Genomic DNA, 21,117 nt, shown 5'->3' with positions numbered 1-21,117 from the left:
GTAGGAGTTGGATAAGCAAATTACCCTTATTGCTAAGCTGTTGATGTTTCCACAGCGACTTTTTTAATTACTTAGTAATTCTCTCCATTGTGCATGTGTGAGTTGGTGTGGGCTGACTTTTTTGTTTCTACTTTTCACCATATAATTAACCCCAAAATTTTATTTTTCATCGTTATCTGTTCAACCTGACTTTGGATGCAGCCCTCAAACTGTGAGACATTGCCGTTCCATATACCAAGCTTGCTTGCTTGTGCTATGAGATGAGGTGGGTTAGTGGATATAACTGCATCTTATAATAACATCACTGCTTATAAACACCGGAACTGAATGGCTGTTCAGATACTGTGACTATTGCTCTTATTGCTTTCATATACCCTGTCGGCAGAGCTTAACACATGTTTATTAAGTTTCCTGGTTGGGTTGAATGAGAGAATCTGCAATTTGGACCTGTCACTTATTGAGCTCCTATAATGTTATTATTATGATTCATGTTTTTTACTATAGTTAAACTGGGATGCTACAACTGTTATTCAAGGAGGGCATTTAGTATGAGAATACTCCTAGATAAGATTGTTATATTCTATCCTATTTAAATGGTCTAATTGTTATTGGCTTTGCTTAGTGTTATTTTAGCTACTTACTATCGGGCTAAAGCTTGGTAAAGTTTAGCACAATGTGTAGTGTTATCCATATAAATATTGTTCCTTTGCTCAAATATGCACAAAGCTCCCCCTAGATAATGTTATAGGAACTTCTTCTTCAGGAGGTGGGGCTTAGGCTCACACCAATATTTTCACTATTTATTCTTACCATTCCTCCTACTCCTATAGTGTTGAATGAAGCACACTTATATCTACTTAAATTTATGTTATAATAAGCTGCAGTTTTTTGCATGCAGGAGTTAATATACAGGAAAATCTGGCTACACATACACTCAATATAAGATGTGAAGTGTACGGTCCTTCAGCTGTTCTATCACTTGGGTCTATCTGTAGCACACTACCACTTAGCTGTTATGTATTAATGCTGTGGGCTTCTCCTTGTAAGACTTTCAGATGGGCTTCTATCTCTGAAGTGTTAGACAATAGCATGTATCATACCTTGTTTATAACCATGTAAGTTTCCTATGGAAGCTGTCAGTTAGGATCCAGCTGACCGCTTATAGATCTTACGAATGTGTATACTTTAACTCCCTTACACACCCTATACAGTTAATGAACTCAGAGGTCTGACATAAAATGTGCTATACTGTCCCCTACTATTTTGAATGCTTCTAAGGCTTGGGTGTCTGCGGCCGAGATTCCTGAGCCTTCTCATTTGTATTCTTACAGACGACATAGGCAACATATATACGGAAAGGAAACCAAATAGGTAGATGGGACATACCAATATTTTTCTACATAAGCCCTTGCTCATAGATCCAGACTTTTACTTCTCATCAGAACCTATATACTAACATGTGTAGCCTATCATCTACGCACTTAACATGCCTACTAATGCAGGCTGGCCCTGCACTTTATATAGTTCCCCTCCTAATAGTGCCAGTGCTGAACTACATAACCTCCGTTAAATTTTTCCATTAAGATTTTTTTTTTTTTTTTTTTTAGGCTCTGACAGGTCAGGTTTCACACTAATTCAATGCTCAAGTGGCCCTTTCCATGCATATACTAGCAAACCATGTCCTTAGATGATCTCACACAGTGTTGGGGTGCCTTATTTCATTAAAGCGTGCTTACCCTGAACTATAACATAAAAAGCTTCCCAAGCCACATTTCTCTCACACCATATAACCCGCTATATATATATTTACTCACCTCTCCCCCCCCCAACCTACAACGTGTCCCCTTGTTAAGGAGAACTAAATACGCGGCTTTTCTTGCCTATGCCGCATCCTTTACCATAACTTTCACCATTGTTTGTAAAAAGAGTATGTTAAATAATTTTTCTTTCCCACCTTGAGTTAAAATTCTAGATAGGGCCAATAGTGGCCTATTACTTTTCAAGTTTATCTGTACTGCATGATATATGGAACAATATTGCTATTAAATTTAAAAAATAGAGGTTTATCATTGAGATCCAAAAGTGGTCTCCTTGGTTACAAGGCCCTCCTTTCGCTTCATTATTTCCTGTTACTTTTGTTGGCCCAAGAGTTATCTATCTATTGTGTCATAAAGAAGGCCCCTGAAACCTAAGCATCTTACCTGTTCAAAGTTTGCAAACTATGTGAATTGTTGGCTATACGTCCCTTGCATGTTTATTTTATTACACCTGTACAATTGTAGCCTTACCTCTTGTGACATAAGAATGTGTTATTATGATCCATGTATGTCTTTAACTAAACCTCAATAAAAAAAAAAAAAAAAAAAAAAAAAAAAAAAAATAAGTTTAATATAGGTTGCGGCGGGGTCCGGGAGCGGCGGTTTAGGGGTTAAACTATTTAGTTGCGGCAAGGTCCGAGATCGGCAGGATAGGGGTTAATAACTTTATTATAGGTGGCGATGGTATGGGAGGGCAGAATAGGGGTTAATAGGTATCATGTAGGTGGTGGCGGGGTCTGGGAGCGGCGGTTTAGGGGTTAATACATATATTATAGTTGCGGCGGGGACCGGGAGCGGCGGTTTAGGGGTTAACATATTTATTATAGCTTGCGGTGGGCTCTGGGAGCGGCGGTTTAGGGGTTAATCAGTTTATTAGAGTGGCGGTGGGCTCCGGGAGCGGCGGTTTAGGGGGTAATAACTTTATTTAGTTGTGGCGGTGTAGGGGGGCAGATTAAGGATGTTTAGACTTGGGGTACATGTTAGGGTGTTAGGTTTTGTATTTATTCCATCTCCCATAGGAATCAATGGGATGTCTGGCAGCAGCGAACATGAACTTTCGCTATGGTCAGACTCCCATTGATTCCTATGGGATCCGCCCGCCTCCAGGGCGGCGGTTTGAAAACCAGGTACGCTGGGCCGGAAAAAGTGCAGAGCATCCCTGCTAGTTTTTTGATAACTAGCAAAAGTAGTCAGATTGTGCCGCACTTGTATGCGGAACATCTGTAGTGACGTAAGAATCGATCTGTGTCGGACTGAGTCCGGCGGATCGAAGCTTACGTCACAAAATTCTACTTTTGCCGGTATCTAGGGCTTGATATTGTAGGCGAATCAGCCTCGCCGCAAATATGCTGCAGAATTCCAGCGTATTTGAGGTTGACGGCTTGATAACTACCCCCCAATGAGTAAAAACTGGTATTTTCTCCATATACAGGAAAAACTGGCTGAGTGATGGCACATGGGTATAGCCAGAGGAGGGCTGGTTATAGAATCAGTGGTCCTGCATCAGTATAATAGCACCCAGCACTATATAATGACACAGTAGTGACGCTGGCTCATGGGTATAGCCAGAGGAGGGCTGGTTATAGGATCAGTGGTATCTACATCAGTATAATAACACCAAGTACTATAAAATATTGTTTTTAATTTCAAAAGTACCTTGGTGTCCTTCACTAAGGTCTGTACTTTAAAAAATGTCCACCACAGCCTTTGTCTGTGCATCCGTATTATAAAACCCAGCACTATATAATGACACAGTAGTGACACTGGCTCATGGGTATAGCCAGAGGAGGGCTGGTTATAAGATCAGTGGTATCTGCATCAGTGTAATAACACCCAGCACTATATAATGACACAGTAGTGACACTGGCACATGGGTATAGCCAGAGGAGGGCTGGTTATAAGATCAGTGGTATCTGCATCAGTGTAATAACACCCAGCACTATATAATGACACAGTAGTGACACTGGCACATGGGTATAGCCAGAGGAGGGCTGGTTATAAGATCAGTGGTATCTGCATCAGTGTAATAACACCCAGCACTATATAATGACTCAGTAGTGACACAGGCTCATGGGTATAGCCAGAGGAGGGCTGGTTATAGGATCAGGGGTATCTGCATCAGTATAATAGCACAAAGCACTATATAATGACACAATAGTTACACTGGCTCCTGGGTATAGCCAGAGGAGGGCTGGTTATAGGATCAGTGGTATCTGCATCAGTATAATAACAACAAACACTATAAAATATTGTTTTTAATTTCAAAAGTACCTTGGTGTCCTTCACTAAGGTCTGTACTTTAAAAAATGTCCGCCACAGCCTTTGTCTGTGCCTATCCCTAGTCATGTAACTAACACTGGGAACTAGATCAGCAGGTCCAGGGCTCTGCGGATCAAGAGTGACGATTTTACTATGTGTTGGATAAGTGTAAAAGTCTGTTTATCATCACAGGGTCTCTTTTACAGCAGTGATGCACAGAGAACGCACACAAGCCCTAAATTAAATATTTCACCTGCACAAATATTTCCAGTAAAAAAAGGGATAGAGAAATAAGCAATGCAAGGCTGATAAACAACCCTCAAGGAAAATTACATTACTTGAAAGAAACCGGGTCACATTTTTTGCTATTGGTATTTCTCTTGTTAAGTGTATCCAGTCCACGGATCATCCATTACTTGTGGGATATTCTCCTTCCCAACAGGAAGTTGCAAGAGGATCACCCACAGCAGAGCTGCTATATAGCTCCTCCCCTCACTGCCATACCCAGTCATTCTCTTGCAACTCTCAACTAAGATGGAGGTCGTAAGAGGACTGTGGTGTTTTATACTTAGTTTATTTCTTCAATCAAAAGTTTGTTATTTTTAAATGGTACCGGAGTGTACTGTTTATTTCAGGCAGTATTTAGAAGAAGAATCTGCCTGCGTTTTCTATGATCTTAGCAGAAGTAACTAAGATCCTTTGCTGTTCTCACATATTCTGAGGAGTGAGGTAACTTCAGAGTGGGAATAGCGTGCAGGTTTTCCTGCAATAAGGTATATGCAGTTAAAATATTTTTCTAGGGATGGAATTTGCTAGAAAATGCTGCTGATACCGAAGTAATGTAAGTAAAGCCTTAAATGCAGTGATAGCGACTGGTATCAGGCTTATTAATAGAGATACATACTCTTATAAAAGTGTATTTTAAAACGTTTGCTGGCATGTTTAATCGTTTTTTACATATGTTTGGTGATAAAACTTATTGGGGCCTAGTTTTTTTCCACATGGCTGGCTTGAATTTTGCCTAGAAACAGTTCCCTGAGGCTTCCCACTGTTGTAATATGAGTGGGAGGGGCCTATTTTGGCATTTTTTTGCACAGAAAAAATTACAGACACAGACATCCAGCTTCTTCCTGCATGATCCAGGACTTCTGTGGACGGCTCAATAGGCTTCAAAAGTCGTATTGAGGGAGGTAAAAAGCCACAGTAGAGCTGTGGCAGTTGTTGTGACTGTTTAAAAAATGTTTTTGTCATTTGTTATTCCGTTTTTGGTATTAAGGGGTTAATCATCCATTTGCAAGTGGGTGCAATGCTCTGCTAACTTATTACATACACTGTAAAAATTTTGTTAGTGTAACTGCATTTTTTCACTGTTATTTCAAAATTTGGGAAAATTTGTGTTTCTTAAAGGCGCAGTAACGTTTTTTATATTGCTTGTAAACTTGTTTTAAAGTGTTTTCCAAGCTTGCTAGTCTCATTGCTAGTCTGTTTAAACATGTCTGACACAGAGGAACCTACTTGTTCATTATGTTTGAAAGCCATGGTGGAGCCCCATAGGAGAATGTGTACTAAATGTATTGATTTCACCTTAAACAGTAAAGATCAGTCTTTATCTATAAAAGAATTATCACCAGAGGGTTCTGTCGAGGGGGAAGTTATGCCGACTAACTCTCCCCACGTGTCAGACCCTTCGCCTCCCGCTCAGGGGACGCACGCTAATATGGCGCCAATTACATCAGGGACGCCCATAGCGATTACCTTGCAGGACATGGCGGCAATCATGAATAATACCCTGTCAGAGGTATTATCTAGATTGCCTGAATTAAGAGGCAAGCGCGATAGCTCTGGGGTTAGGAGAGATACAGAGCGCGCAAATGCTGTTAGAGCCATGTCTGATACTGCGTCACAGTATGCAGAACATGAGGACGGAGAGCTTCAGTCTGTGGGTGACATCTCTGATTCGGGGAAACCTGATTCAGAGATTTCTAATTTTAAATTTAAGCTTGAGAACCTCTGTGTATTGCTTGGGGAGGTATTAGCTGCTCTGAATGACTGTAACACAGTTGCAATTCCAGAGAAATTGTGTAGGCTGGATAGATACTATGCGGTGCCGGTGTGTACTGACGTTTTTCCTATACCTAAAAGGCTTACAGAAATTATTAGCAAGGAGTGGGATAGACCCGGTGTGCCCTTTTCCCCACCTCCTATATTTAGAAAAATGTTTCCAATAGACGCCACTACACGGGACTTATGGCAGACGGTCACTAAGGTGGAGGGAGCAGTTTCTACTTTAGCAAAGCGTAACTCTATCCCGGTTGAGGACAGTTGTGCTTTTTCAGATCCAATGGATAAAAAATTGGAGGGTTACCTTAAGAAAATGTTTATTCAACAAGGTTTTATTTTACAGCCCCTTGCATGCATTGCGCCTGTCACTGCTGCGGCGGCATTCTGGTTTGAGGCCCTGGAAGAGGCCATCCAGACAGCTCCATTGAATGAAATTATTGACAAGCTTAGAACGCTTAAGCTAGCTAACTCATTTGTTTCTGATGCCATTGTTCATTTGACTAAACTAACGGCTAAGAATTCCGGATTCGCCATCCAGGCACGTAGGGCGCTATGGCTTAAATCCTGGTCAGCTGACGTGACTTCAAAGTCTAAATTACTTTCAAGGGGCAGACCTTATTCGGGCCTGGCTTGAAGGAAATTATTGCTGACATTACTTGAGGCAAGGGTCATACCCTTCCTCAGGACAGGGCCAAATCAAAGGCCAAACAGTCTAATTTTCGTGCCTTTCAAAATTTCAAGGCAGGAGCAGCATCAACTTCCTCCGCTTCAAAACAAGAGGGAACTGTTGCTCATTTCAGACAGGCCTGGAAACCTAACCAGTCCTGGAACAAGGGCAAGCAGGCCAGGAAGCCTGCTGCTGCTCCCAAGACAGCATGAAGGAACGGCCCCCTATCCGGAAACGGATCTAGTGGGGGGCAGACTTTCTCTCTTCGCCCAGGCGTGGGCAAGAGATGTTCAGGATCCCTGGGCGTTGGAGATCATATCTCAGGGATATCTTCTGGACTTCAAAGCTTCTCCTCCACAAGGGAGATTTCATCTTTCAAGGTTATCATCAAACCAGACAAAGAAAGAGGCATTCCTAAGCTGTGTGCAAGACCTCCTAGTAATGGGAGTGATCCATCCAGTTCCGCGGACGAAACAAGGACAGGGATTTTATTCAAATCTGTTTGTGGTTCCCAAGAAAGAGGGAACCTTCAGACCAATCTTGGATCTAAAGATCTTAAACAAATTCCTCAGAGTTCCATCATTCAAAATGGAAACTATTCAGACCAGCCTACCCATGATCCAAGAGGGTCAGTACATGACCACAGTGGACTTAAAGGATGCCTACCTTCGACGGACTTCCGGTAGGCGGAGCTGGCGGATGGCAGCAGGGAAGAGGAGCTCCGTAACTCAGTTCTAAAAAACTTACTAAATTTGCTGCTACCCACCTTTCCCACGACGCTGCCTTGTTGGGCTATTACCCCAAACACCCCAACTGGCTAAAAAGAAGTCGTGCAGGGCAGAAGATCGCCCTAGCCCCGAGAAGCACCTTATACTGCGCCACGCTGCGCAACTTGTCACACACGCGGGCGCCATATTGGAAGGGCCTCCCCAGCATTAACAAGCGTGCTGGCTCAGGCAGGGCCCAGAAGTTGCTCCGGTAGAGAGAGAGATCACAGGAGAGACGGTGTATGCGGTGTAATGCTGGAAGCTGAGCATACAGAAACCGCATACTGGATACTGACTATAAGAATCCGGTAAGGCATAAAGGGCTTAATCGTTTCAGTGGTCTTCATATACTGTATATACTAGGAACTACAGAGACTATATGGGGGAGAGTGGGGTCTGCCTTGATTAAACCAATAAAAAGTGTAGCGCACTTCAATTCGACTGAAACTTTGAGGTCCCTGAGGCTTGATACAATAACAAAGCTTCACATCCCAGCATTAAGAAGCACACCGTGCCAGCTTTGAGATAGCTGCAGAACATTTTATTTGCACTAGTATGGGACTTAAAAAACGTGAAGAGCTGAAGTGTCATAATTAAGGCTACAATATTAGATCACACCACAGTCAAATAGGCTTGCTATAGTCTTCCATACAATTGCAGGCTCTGTCTCGCATACATCTCAAACCCCTCTCCCCCCAATTGCAATACAGCAACGCCATCTGGGGGCCTTGACTTGAACTTTTGTTGCTATATTTCTCTTACTCACTGCACTTCTTATGAAGGTTGATCAATACTTTAAACCTCTATCCAACAAATTGGAGGGTAAGATGACTGCAAAAGCCAAGCACACAGACAGGAGACAAAGACATAATACAGAGACTCAGATGGAAAATCCACCGTCTCCAAACACCTCTCGCCTAACATTAAGTGACTCATCAAACTTGCTACAAGAATTAAAGTCTTTTTTTCTTCCTAAAATGGAATCCCTCCAAGCTGGTATGGACACCCTGACCAGCGAGGTGCGCCAATTTTCTATACGAATGAACCAGGCGGAACAGAGAATCTCAGACATGGAAGACCGCCAAAATGACACCTCTACCTCTCTCAGGTAACTGTTACGGCAAAGCCAAGCTTTACAAGACAAGGTAGACGACCTTGAGAATCGGAGCAGACAGCTTAAACCTTCCCCAGGCTCCTGGGCATAGACCCGGATCGTCTTCCACTGGATGTGGAAAGAGCACACCGCATCGGCCCTGATAATGGACTCTCTACCAGAAGCCTCCACCAGACCACGGCAGATCATCTTTAAGTGCTTAAATTATCAAGAAAAACTAACCTTGCTGAGGGCATACAGATCACATAATGCAGATGTTCTATATGAGGGGAAAAAAACTGCTGCTATTCCAGGATTTCTCTGCAGATGTATCCAAGTTGCGCAAAGAGTTTGCACCCTACTGTTCTCAGTTGTATAAAGAGGGCAGACAAGTGGCGCTTCTGTATCCTGCTAAGCTCCGGCTACAAACCCCCAGAGGGGATAAGTTCTTCCGTTTCCCCAAAGAACTGAAATCCTACCTAGATGCTGAGAAACCGCATGCTGACACATAACCCAACTCCTACCACTGGACAACCTAAGACCCACTTGGAATGATGGGTCCTAGACAGGACAACTGTTGCAAGTACAGGGAGGCCTTGGAAACAGGTGCCCTCCCTGATGTGGCCGCTGCTACTTTCCAGGCCGCCACATTGCAGGACATGTTCCTACCTCAGGAATGGACCCTCCTGTGGATGACCATCCACAACTCTGAACCCCTTGGTTCACTAAGGGACATGTTATTTAAAATTATTGTTGATGTTTACTATGTTTTTATATTTAGTTTGTTCTCCCCTTTTCTCACTCTTGAAGCAGGTGGTTTACATGCTCTAATTAAGGGATACCTTCCTCTCATACACATAGGAATTGATATATGCATTAACCTCTCTTCTTTTTTAGCAGGAAATTTATGGGCTGTGTTCGGCGGATGGTTGAACCGGAAACTGACAATTAGACCTGTGACCAATACTCTGCACTTGTTGCCATTCACCAGTAGTGTCCGTAAGTCCTTCTCTGTATTACACCCCATACTGAGTTCTACACATGTTGAGGCCCCCCTCCTACACACTAACAAACAGATCAGCTGTGCCCACCTCCTTAGTGACTACTCAAATGACTGGGACACTTAATGTGATATCTTGGAATGTAGGGGGTATAACATCCCCAGCCAAACGGAGCAAAATCCTCCAAACCTAAAATCATTGCACGTAGACATTGCGCTATTGCAAGAGACGCATCTCACTGCGGAGGAACATGAAAAACTAAAAATTAGATGGGTTGGGCAAATCCTATACTCACCATCTGAGGGAAGGAAGCGTGGGGTGGCAATCCTAATACGCAAGCAATTACCCATAACATTTTCCAACACAAAGATTGACAAGCAGGGTCGCTACATTTTCACTTCGCTTCACATAGACACACGTACTTTTCAATTATGTAACGTTTATGGCCCAAATCATTCTGACCGACTTTTCTGGTCATCCTTGCAATCCCTTATAGCCCAACACTCGGAATCTCCAGTAATAGTGGGGGGGGACTTCAACATGGCACAGGCATACCCGCTAGATAGGTTTCTTGACCCATCCCATCCCAACCCAATACAACAGGGAGGGGAATACATTCCAAACACAAACAAGAAACACAAATAATATCTATGTTTAGAGATGGACTGGGACTACAGGATCTGTGGAGATCTCAACACCCTGATCAAAAGGATTATACGTGTGTCTCTAAGACGCACCACACCTTCTCCCGTATAGACTTTTTCCTCACTTCCCCGCAAATTACACCAAACATAATAAACACATCTATTCTCCCAATCACGATATCAGATCACGCCCCCATAAGAATAAAGCTTCAGCCTTTTAGAACAGAATCTCCTAAAAAGACATGGAGGTTCCCATCCTACCTGTATACTAATGCAGATTTTAGACAACACCTGAAGGCGTTTTGGCTGGAATATACTTTTTACAATGGACAGCATAGGGACAATCCTGACCTGTTTTGGCATGCCTCTAAGGCAGTTATACGAGGTAAAATCACTGCATACACAGCACACCATTTTCAGTCTAAAAAAAAAATCACTACACAGCTCCTTTCAGAGCTAACTAATGCCTACAACATCTATATAACTAACCCTACAGCAGCGAATCGCCAGAAATACTATGATGCCAAGAAAGAGAGAGACACACACTTGCACATTCTTGATCACAAGTTCAATCTGCACAGACAGGGTAGGTTTTACCGCCACGGCAACAAAGCTGGCAAGCTCCTAGCAAATCTGGTGAGACTTCATACGCCTAAATCCATCATAGCTGCAATTAAGTCTGGAGCACACCTTAAGACAAATACCAAGGACATAATGGAGGTATTTACAGATTATTACAAATCTCTATACACTAAACAGATCATAAACGAAGAAGACAAACACACATTTTGGCGCAGCGTTACAGTACCTCGACTTTCTGATGCTCAAAAAGACAGTCTTAATGCCCCCATACATGTACAAGAAGTGATACGCGCCATTGGTATTATGCTCCCAGACATAATACACCCAGATCAGACTGGCTTCATCAAACGCCGCACCTCAGTAATTAACATCAGGAAAACACTAGCTGTCATTTCCCACTACAACAACTCATACTACCATGACTTTCAAAGACCCAATACAGACGCATGCCTTCTCGCCATTGACGCTGAGAAGGCGTTTGATAGAATAGAATGGGATCATCTCTACACCTCCTTAGAAAAATTCGGCATATCTGGGAACTTTCTCAATGTACTCCAACAATTGTATACCTCGCCCTCTGCTTCGGTAATTGTCAATGGCCAAACATCCCCCTCATTCCTACTGGAAAGGGGGACTAGACAGGGGTGTCCCCTGTCCCCGTTGCTCTTTGACTTGGCTATAGAACCCTTGGCATGTCACATTCGCCAAAGTAGCGAAGGTCTGAAAATTCATAGACAAATCATACACCTATCACTTTACGCCGACGACCTTCTTCTATATGTTCCTAACCCTCACAACAATATACCCAAACTGTTACATAAGTTAACTAAATTTGGTGCCATATCAGGCTACAAAATAAATATAGATAAATCAGAACTAACATGGCTACTCAATACCCAAAAAATCCCACTACAAGACATTGACCTGAAAATAACTGCAGGCCACTTCACATATCTAGGGATCCACCTACACGTCGACACTAACAAATTATACCACCTAAACATAGGCAAAACAATAGCCCTCATCCAAAACCAAGTGAAAGGATGGAGAAACCTACCACTGTCACTCACAGGTAGAATCCAACTTTTAAAAATGATTATCCTACCAAAACTGCTCTACCCCCTCCAGATGCTTCCTATCTTGCTAACAAAGAGAGATTTAAGTGAATTGGCAACCTTGTTTGGCACGTTTGTGTGGCGACATGGGAAGCCAAGGATTAACAGGTTACACTTAGCAATGCCAAATGGTTCGGGTGGGCTTAGTCTCCCAAATCTTAAATGGTACAACTGGGCATCTTTGGTAAAGGTGATTGTGGGCTGGTTGGCACACTCGGATTATTTCTGTCACCCAGTGGAAAAAGAATTACTAGCTCCCACACATCCTGCTTTTTTGCCACACACCCCGCTACCATTCCTTCCCCCACAAATCAAGCAAAACATACTATTCAGAGATCCACTGAGGGCGTGGGCCAGGCTTTGTAAAACATGGGGGATGACATTTACATTTAGTAAATACCTACCCCTTCAAGGCAACCCCAACTTCATACCGGGATACACGACCGCTGTCTTTAAAGACTGGGAACGTCAGGGATTGACAATGGTAGCACAACTGATTAACCCCGTAACGCATCAAATAATTCCTTTCCCAGACCTACAAGCACAATATAATCTCCCTGGCGCACACAGGTTTGCCTACTTTCAGAGCCGTCATTATGTTCAGAGTCTACTAACAGAGGGCCTGGCGTCCTTAGCTGTCACCAAAATTGTTACTCTCTGTACTTTGGCCTCTCAGGGAACACATTCTATCACGCCCATTTATAAACTCATAATGACACATAATGAGATGCAAACAATGCAGAATATTACACTCAAGTGGCAGGGACAGGGGATTCCGGAGGTCACCCAAGACCTTATCACGCACAGCATATTGGCAGTCAGGACAGCTACACTATCCTCTTACCTACGTGAATCTCAAATAAAATTACTACATCAAGCATACATAACTCCCAAAATCAGATCGAAATGGGTGAAAGACGCTGTGGATGAATGCCCCAAATGTTCAATACCCACCCCAGATATGGTACACCTGGTTTGGGGCTGCCCCAAGGTGCAGAGATTTTGGAGCAAGGTTACATTCTGGCTGTCCAAGATACTTAAAACTAATATAAAATTGACAGCAGCACATGTACTCTTCTTCCAGGACACCTCCATAACACATAACCGTCAAAGATTTCTAAACTTAGTTGTGCTGATGGCCAGGAAATTAATTCTACAATACTGGGTCAGAACTAGAGAACCTCCTTTTAAAAAGCTTACCCATGCATTATACCAACAGCTACTGATAGAACATGCAGACACCCAGGGGGACCGTGAAGCTAGAGTAAAGGCATTTATAACTAAATGGGAGGCATATTTACTTTACCTGCCAGGTGGTCTAAGAAAAAAACTAATACAGCCCTTTCAACATTCTGCATTCATCCTAAATGAAAACCTATATGGTCGCTGGTGCCTGCAGGGACCCGACTCAGACACCTGACGGATTACACTGACATTATATAGACTATAGCCTGGGCGAGGCAACTCCCTGACTGTGACTGCACCCATCCGCCGACACGTGCATTTTCCTATGGAAGGGACACTCGATTCATTAGGTTTAACTACCACTGTTATTGTACTAATCATTATTTCAGTTTCCACTTCTTGAGTGAGGACACTGAGCACGACCAAAGGAGGAGAAACATGTACTGTTGTAAGTCAATCTATAACCGGATGTTGGCAGGTACCTTTATGTAATCAATGATATGATGCCTTCAGGCCTCAACCCCACCCTTTGGTCGACATTAACCACTAATTGTTGTTTTAATGTTGTATTTGTTTATGTTTTATGGTTATATATGAGGATTGGCTACGCCACACAGCTCAAGAAGCAAACTTACCGGACTCAAAACTAACTCACCTATATTGTTGAAACTGTATACTGTTGCTTACACTAAGCTTTATGATGATTGTAATTGCATAATGTTGTGTGGGGCTGTCCAAGCTCCTCTTTAAAAAATTTCAAAAATAAAGTTTTAAAAAAAAAAGGATGCCTACCTTCACATACCGATTCACAAAGATCATCATCGGTTCCTAAGGTTTGCCTTTCTAGACAGGCATTACCAATTTGTAGCTCTTCCCTTCTTGTTGGCCACTGCCCCGAGAATTTTTACAAAGGTTCTGGGCTCACTTCTGGCGGTTCTAAGACCGCGAGGTATAGCGGTGGCTCTGTATCTAGACGACATCCTGATACAGGCGTCAAGCTTTCAAATTGCCAAGTCTCATACAGAGATAGTTCTGGCATTTCTGAGGTCGCATGGGTGGAAAGTGAACGTGGAAAAGAGTTCTCTATCACCACTCACAAGAGTCTACTTCCTAGGGACTCTTATAGATTCTGTAGAGATGAAAATTTACCTGACGGTGTCCAGGTTATCAAAACTTCTAAATGCTTGTCGTGTCCTTCATTCCATTCCACGCCCGTCAGTGGCTCAGTGCATGGAAGTAATCGGCTTAATGGTAGCGGCAATGGACATAGTGCCATTTGCGCGCCTGCATCTCAGACCGCTGCAATTATGCATGCTAAGTCAGTGGAATGGGGATTACTCAGATTTGTCCCCTCTACTAAATCTGGATCAAGAGACTAGACATTCTCTTCTCTGGTAGCTTTCTCGGGTCCATCTGTCCAAGGGTATGACCTTTCGCAGGCCAGTTTGGACGATTGTAACAACAGATGCCAGCCTTCTAGGTTGGGGCGCAGTCTGGAACTCCCTGAAGGCTCAGGGTTCATGGACTCAGGAGGAGAAACTCCTCCAAATAAATATTCTGGAGTTAAGAGCAATATTCAATGCTCTTCTGGCTTGGCCTCAGCTAGCAACACTGAGGTTCATCAGATTTCAGTCGGACAACATCACGACTGTGGTTTACATCAACCATCAAGGGGGAACCAGGAGTTCCCTAGCGATGTTAGAAGTCTCAAAGATAATTCGCTGGGCAGAGTCTCACTCTTGCCACCTGTCGGCGATCCACATCCCAGGCGTAGAGAACTGGGAGGCGGAATTTCTAAGTCGTCAGACTTTTCATCCGGGGGAGTGGGAACTCCATCCAGAGGTGTTTGCTCAACTGATCCATCGTTGGGGCAAACCAGAACTGTATCTCATGGCGTCTCGCCAGAACGCCAAGCTTCCTTGTTACGGATCCAGGTCCAGGGACCCGGGAGCAACGCTGATAGATGCTCTAGCAGCTCCTTGGTTCTTCAACCTGGCCTATGTGTTTCCACCGTTTCCTCTGCTCCCTCGACTGATTGCCCAAATCAAACAGGAGAGAGCATTGGTGATTCTGATAGCGCCTGCGTGGCCACGCAGGACCTGGTATGCAGACCTAGTGGACATGTCATCTCTTCCACCATGGACTCTGCCTCTGAGGCAGGACCTTCTAATACAAGGTCCTTTCAATCATCCAAATCTACTTTCTCTGAGACTGACTGCATGGAGATTGAACGCTTGATTCTATCAAGGCGTGGCTTCTCAGAGTCAGTCGTTGATACCTTAATACAGGCTCGGAAGCCTGTCACCAGGAAAATCTACCATACGATATGGCATAAATATCTTTATTGGTGTTAATCCAAGAGTTACTCATGGAGTAAGGTTAGGATTCCTAGGATATTGTCCTTTCTCCAAGAGGATTTGGACAAAGGCTTATCAGCTAGTTCTTTAAAAGGACAGATCTCTGCTCTGTCTATTCTTTTGCACAAGCGTCTGGCAGAAGTTCCAGACGTCCAGGCATTTTGTCAGGCTTTGGTTAGGATTAAGCCTGTGTTTAAAACTGTTGCTCCCCCGTGGAGCTTAAACTTGGTTCTTAAAGTTCTTCAGGGAGTTCCGTTTGAACCCCTTCATTCCATTGATATTAAACTTTTATCTTGGAAAGTTCTGTTTTTGATGGCTATTTCCTCGGCTCGAAGAGTCTCTGAGTTATCTGCCTTACATTGTGATTCTCCTTATCTGATTTTTCATTCAGACAAGGTAGTTCTGCGTACCAAACCTGGGTTTTTACCTAAGGTGGTTTCTAACAGGAATATCAATCAAGAGATTGTTGTTCCATCATTGTGTCCTAATCCTTCTTCAAAGAAGGAACGTCTTTTGCATAATCTGGACGTAGTCCGTGCCTTGAAGTTTTACTTACAGGCTACTAAAGATTTTCGTCAAACATCTGCCCTGTTTGTCGTTTACTCTGGACAGAGGAGAGGTCAAAAAGCTTCGGCAACCTCTCTTTCCTTTTGGCTTCGGAGCATAATACGCTTAGCCTATGAGACTGCTGGACAGCAGCCCCCTGAAAGGATTACAGCTCATTCTACTAGAGCTGTGGCTTCCACCTGGGCCTTTAAAAATGAGGCCTCTGTTGAACAGATTTGCAAGGCTGCGACTTGGTCTTTGCTTCACACCTTTTCAATATTTTACAAATTTGACACTTTTGCTTCTTTGGAGGCTGTTTTTGGGAGAAAGGTTCTACAGGCAGTGGTTCCTTCCGTTTAAGTTCCTGCCTTGTCCCTCCCATCATCCGTGTACTTTAGCTTTGGTATTGGTATCCCACAAGTAATGGATGATCCGTGGACTGGATACACTTAACAAGAGAAAACATAATTTATGCTTACCTGATAAATTTATTTCTCTTGTAGTGTATCCAGTCCACGGCCCGCCCTGTCCTTTTAAGGCAGGTCTAAATTTTAATTAAACTACAGTCACCACTGCACCCTATGGTTTCTCCTTTCTCGTCTTGTTTCGGTCGAATGACTGGATATGACAGTGAGGGGAGGAGCTATATAGCAGCTCTGCTGTGGGTGATTCTCTTGCAACTTCCTGTTGGGAAGGAGAATATCCCACAAGTAATGGATGATCTGTGGACTGGATACACTACAAGAGAAATAAATTTATCAGGTAAGCATAAATTATGTTTTTTTTTAAGGACATTAAATATCTCTTTCTTTCGTGTAAAAATCGTGCTTGTTCCACGTTCCCTATAGAGACCAAAAAGTAGATCTGGGAACCTGCAAATACCACCCACGCTGGATAAAGCAGCCAACAGCATTAATGTTCTACATAGAGCTGCAACAACTAATTGATAACAACCGATTATTATAGTTGTCAATTTCTGAGTTTACTTTAATTTATTTATTAGTTGTAGAAGAAATAGTGCGCAACAAATACAGAAACAGAAATACAAATGCATGTAATAAAATTGAAACTCTATAGAAGCCTACGAGCAAATATAAGGCATTTAGTCAACTCTAAGCACAGTGAAAAAGTGCTAATGTGACACAATGGTGTACCCCAAGGCAGAACATACAGGGATCTGAAATGTCATCACAAAAAATGCAGCATGTCTGCAGAAAGAACAGAGCACATGCAGGAACTGTTAGCGCTTTAACTTTGCAGCTCTGCTTCACATCAGACAGTTCTCGTCAAACAGAGTTGTGTAAGTGTTCAATAAAACAGTGCATCCAGAGCAAAGTGCTGTTTTAAGTTAACAGTCAAATATTCAGTAGCGCTGCTAAGCAGCAGTGCATTGATTATTAAATGGCTCTCAGAGTTTTTTCCAAACCCTCCCCTAGCCTTTCCCAGTCTGCAAAGCTGTTTGTTCTGAATGCAAGACATTCTTAAGAGCATTGCACCTTTTTATTACTACATTTCTCCAACATAGGTGTGTCCGGTCCACGGCGTCATCCTTACTTGTGGGATATTCTCTTCCCCAACAGGAAATGGCAAAGAGCCCAGCAAAGCTGGTCACATGATCCCTCCTAGGCTCCGCCTTCCCCAGTCATTCTCTTTGCCGTTGTACAGGCAACATCTCCACGGAGATGGCTTAGAGTTTAAAAGCATCATCAGATTGGCTTACGAGACTGCCGGACGGCAGCCTCCTGAAAGAATCACAGCTCATTCCACTAGGGCTGTGGCTTCCACATGGGCCTTCAAGAACGAGGCTTCTGTTGATCAGATATGTAAGGCAGCGACTTGGTCTTCACTGCACACTTTTACTAAATTTTACAAATTTGATACTTTTGCTTCTTCTGAGGCTATTTTTGGGAGAAAGGTTTTGCAAGCCGTGGTGCCTTCCATCTAGGTGACCTGATTTGCTCCCTCCCTTCATCCGTGTCCTAAAGCTTTGGTATTGGTTCCCACAAGTAAGGATGACGCCGTGGACCGGACACACCTATGTTGGAGAAAACAGAATTTATGTTTACCTGATAAATTACTTTCTCCAACGGTGTGTCCGGTCCACGGCCCGCCCTGGTTTTTTAATCAGGTCTGATGATTTATTTTCTTTAACTACAGTCACCACGGTATCATATGATTTCTCCTATGCAAATATTCCTCCTTTACGTCGGTCGAATGACTGGGGAAGGCGGAGCCTAGGAGGGATCATGTGACCAGCTTTGCTGGGCTCTTTGCCATTTCCTGTTGGGGAAGAGAATATCCCACAAGTAAGGATGACGCCGTGGACCGGACACACCGTTGGAGAAAGTAATTTATCAGGTAAACATAAATTCTGTTTTCTATGTTCGCCCAAGAGAAAAGGAAACAAATGTTTTCAAGAGACATTTTACAATTTCATGTTTTTTTTGTCCAACTAATTTGCAATGCAATTTTCAACTACTGCACTATGTTATAAAATGTTAAAAAGGGTTTTATTTTTTAGTTAACCAAAACATTGCAATTGAACTGGTGCTTTAGTGTAACTTCCTAATTTAAAATTTTATTTTAGAATAAGCTGCAGAAAAATTGTCACTAAAAAATCTCATCGCAGAAAGTGAAAAAAAGTTATGCCTCTGGGATGGTGTATCCATATAAATGTGCTATAGGCTGAGCATTGTATATAACAAGGAAACAAACAAATACATGAACCAAATCTACCAGAAAAAGGTTAATACAGATAGAAGTAAGGTGACTTATGCAAAGAGTTTGGCTGTACTTGCAAACATCCTATCTATGATATAAATTGTCAAAGGAGGCCCAAAGATGGCCACTTATGGAAGATACCTGGAATCTATAGATTGCAATGAGGGCTTAAAGCAGGAGCTACCGACGTTCTGTTATTACTAAACAAGTAGGCCCCATCTTACAACTGCTTGTTTTACACCAATTTGTTATAAGGACCACTACAGCATTGACAGCATACATTATAGAGTGCAACATGAGGAAGTGTCATATTTACTTTCTATGAACGTTCCTATAGTCCGATGATCTATAGCTCTAGTGAGATATTCTAAGATCTCTCTTCAGTATCACAAAGGAAAATGTTACCTTGAGAACTGCTTACTTGGTTATGCAGGTGTATTGGTGTGACACCAACATTACACTCTAATGCTGAAAAGAACCCCTTAGGTTTTGTGTAATCATGCTTCATGCTGGCAACTTTAGAAATTGTCCATCAACAGCAGAATCAGCTGAAACTGTGCGAGAGACATTTTATTGCAGGTATTGAAGATGCTTTGCACTTAAAATGCACATAGTGCAGAATTTTATAACATTAGCTTAGCTCCAGCTTTGCAAAACAAAGGTTTATATAGATAATCTACAACTATAACAGAACGCTGCTCCAGGCTCTACTGAGCGGGTCTGTTTTCTTCTCCTAAGCACATCTCGGGCACGCTGTCTAGTCACAGTGCGCCCGATCGCGCTATTAAACTCAATGTAGCCCGCTCTGGTCTGTTAGCGGGAGCGAGCTACATTAAGTTTAATAGCGCGATCGAGCCGGCTGTGATTAGACAGCGTGCCGCAATGCGCTTAGGAGAAGAAAAAAGACTCGTTAGTAGAGTCAGGAGCGGAGTTCTGTTTTCGTTGTAGAATATCTATATAACCCTTTGCTTTAAGAAGCTGGAGCTAAGCTAATGTTATATAATTCTGCACTATGTGCAGAATTATATAACATTATTTGCTTGGTTTTTTGCCCCTTTAACATTCCGGATCTGATTTAATAAATAGGAGAGTTTACCATCACTTTAAAGGAATATATTTCGACAATTAGTGTTTTTTTTATATTTTACCTTTATTTGCAGTGTGCAAACTTATATAGATAGTAGTTTTAGATTTTAATAATCAAAATTAGTTTTTACATTCATGGCATACATTTCAGAGTTAAATATAATAATATTTGTTAATTTTGAGAGGGGCCTTGAACTTTACCCATTAAATTCAAAATTAAAACTTTTATAGTTCCAATAGAGTGTGCAATTTTAGAGGCTTTTCAGTTTATTTCTTTTGTCAAATTTACTTAAAGGGACACTCAAGTCAAAATGAAACTTCATGATTCAGATACAACATGCAATTTTAAACAACTTTCCAATTTACTTCCATTAACAAAATGTGCACAGTCTTTTTATATTTACACTTTTTATGTCACCAGCTCCTACTGAGCATGTGCAAGAATTCACAGCATATACGTATATGCATTTGTGATTGGCTGATAGCTGTCACATGATACAGGGGGAGTGGAAATAGACATAACTTTGCAATTTATTTAACAAAAATCTACTACTCATTTTAAGTTCAGACTAAGTGCTATTGCATTGTCTTCTTATCATGCATTTGTTGATTATGCAAATATACAGTGTTGACTGGTCCTTTAATTCTCTAGTTATCCTTAAAAAAAAAACCCAGCATAATAGGTAGGCTCAGCTGGGAGTTAGCTAGTGATTGGTGGCTACTCACATATGCCTCTTGTAATTGGCTGACTGACCTGATTGTTCTGTAGTACATTGGTGCTCTTGAGCTGATGGTAACTATCTATGCAATTCCTTGCAGGGGTTAAACACATTGTTATATGCAAGCAAAAGTGCAACAATAAAATGAGCTATTACAAGTTCCTTTATAATTACCCATTGACTGCATTTCGCATAAAGGTTATGATAATTGCTCTGCATGCTTTTTATATGGTAGATTCCCAAATTAATATGAGCCTGAAAGCATTTTCTAACCCAGAATGCATTTGCTTTCATTTGTAGGACAATACACAGGATTTTAAAAGAAGAATTACCGTTCTCGGTTGTCAGCTACGAAAATCGGAGATGGCTAGAAAAACCTATGAAGCGACCACTGAGAAGTTGCTGAATTTTGTAGAGGTAAGTTCTTATATTCCAAAGAAAAAGATATCAGTCTTCCATATGACACATCCAGACAGACACTAAAGATTGGTTACCTT

General features: G+C 42.3%; 1 protein-coding gene across 1 annotated transcript in view; it reads left to right on the top strand.

Moving 5' to 3' along the window:
* The window catches only part of STXBP4 (syntaxin binding protein 4), a 736,191-nt gene that overhangs the window by 367,573 nt on the left and 347,501 nt on the right, over positions 1-21,117 (top strand). Inside the window, exon 12 of the mRNA XM_053721597.1 lies at positions 20,921-21,037. Within this exon, the coding sequence (XP_053577572.1) occupies positions 20,921-21,037 (117 nt within the window). The remainder of the gene's footprint in view (positions 1-20,920; positions 21,038-21,117) is intronic.

This window comes from Bombina bombina, chromosome 1 (genome assembly GCF_027579735.1).
Source record: "Bombina bombina isolate aBomBom1 chromosome 1, aBomBom1.pri, whole genome shotgun sequence".
NCBI lineage: Eukaryota > Metazoa > Chordata > Amphibia > Anura > Bombinatoridae > Bombina > Bombina bombina.
This window is presented reverse-complemented; position numbering and strand designations above follow the sequence as displayed.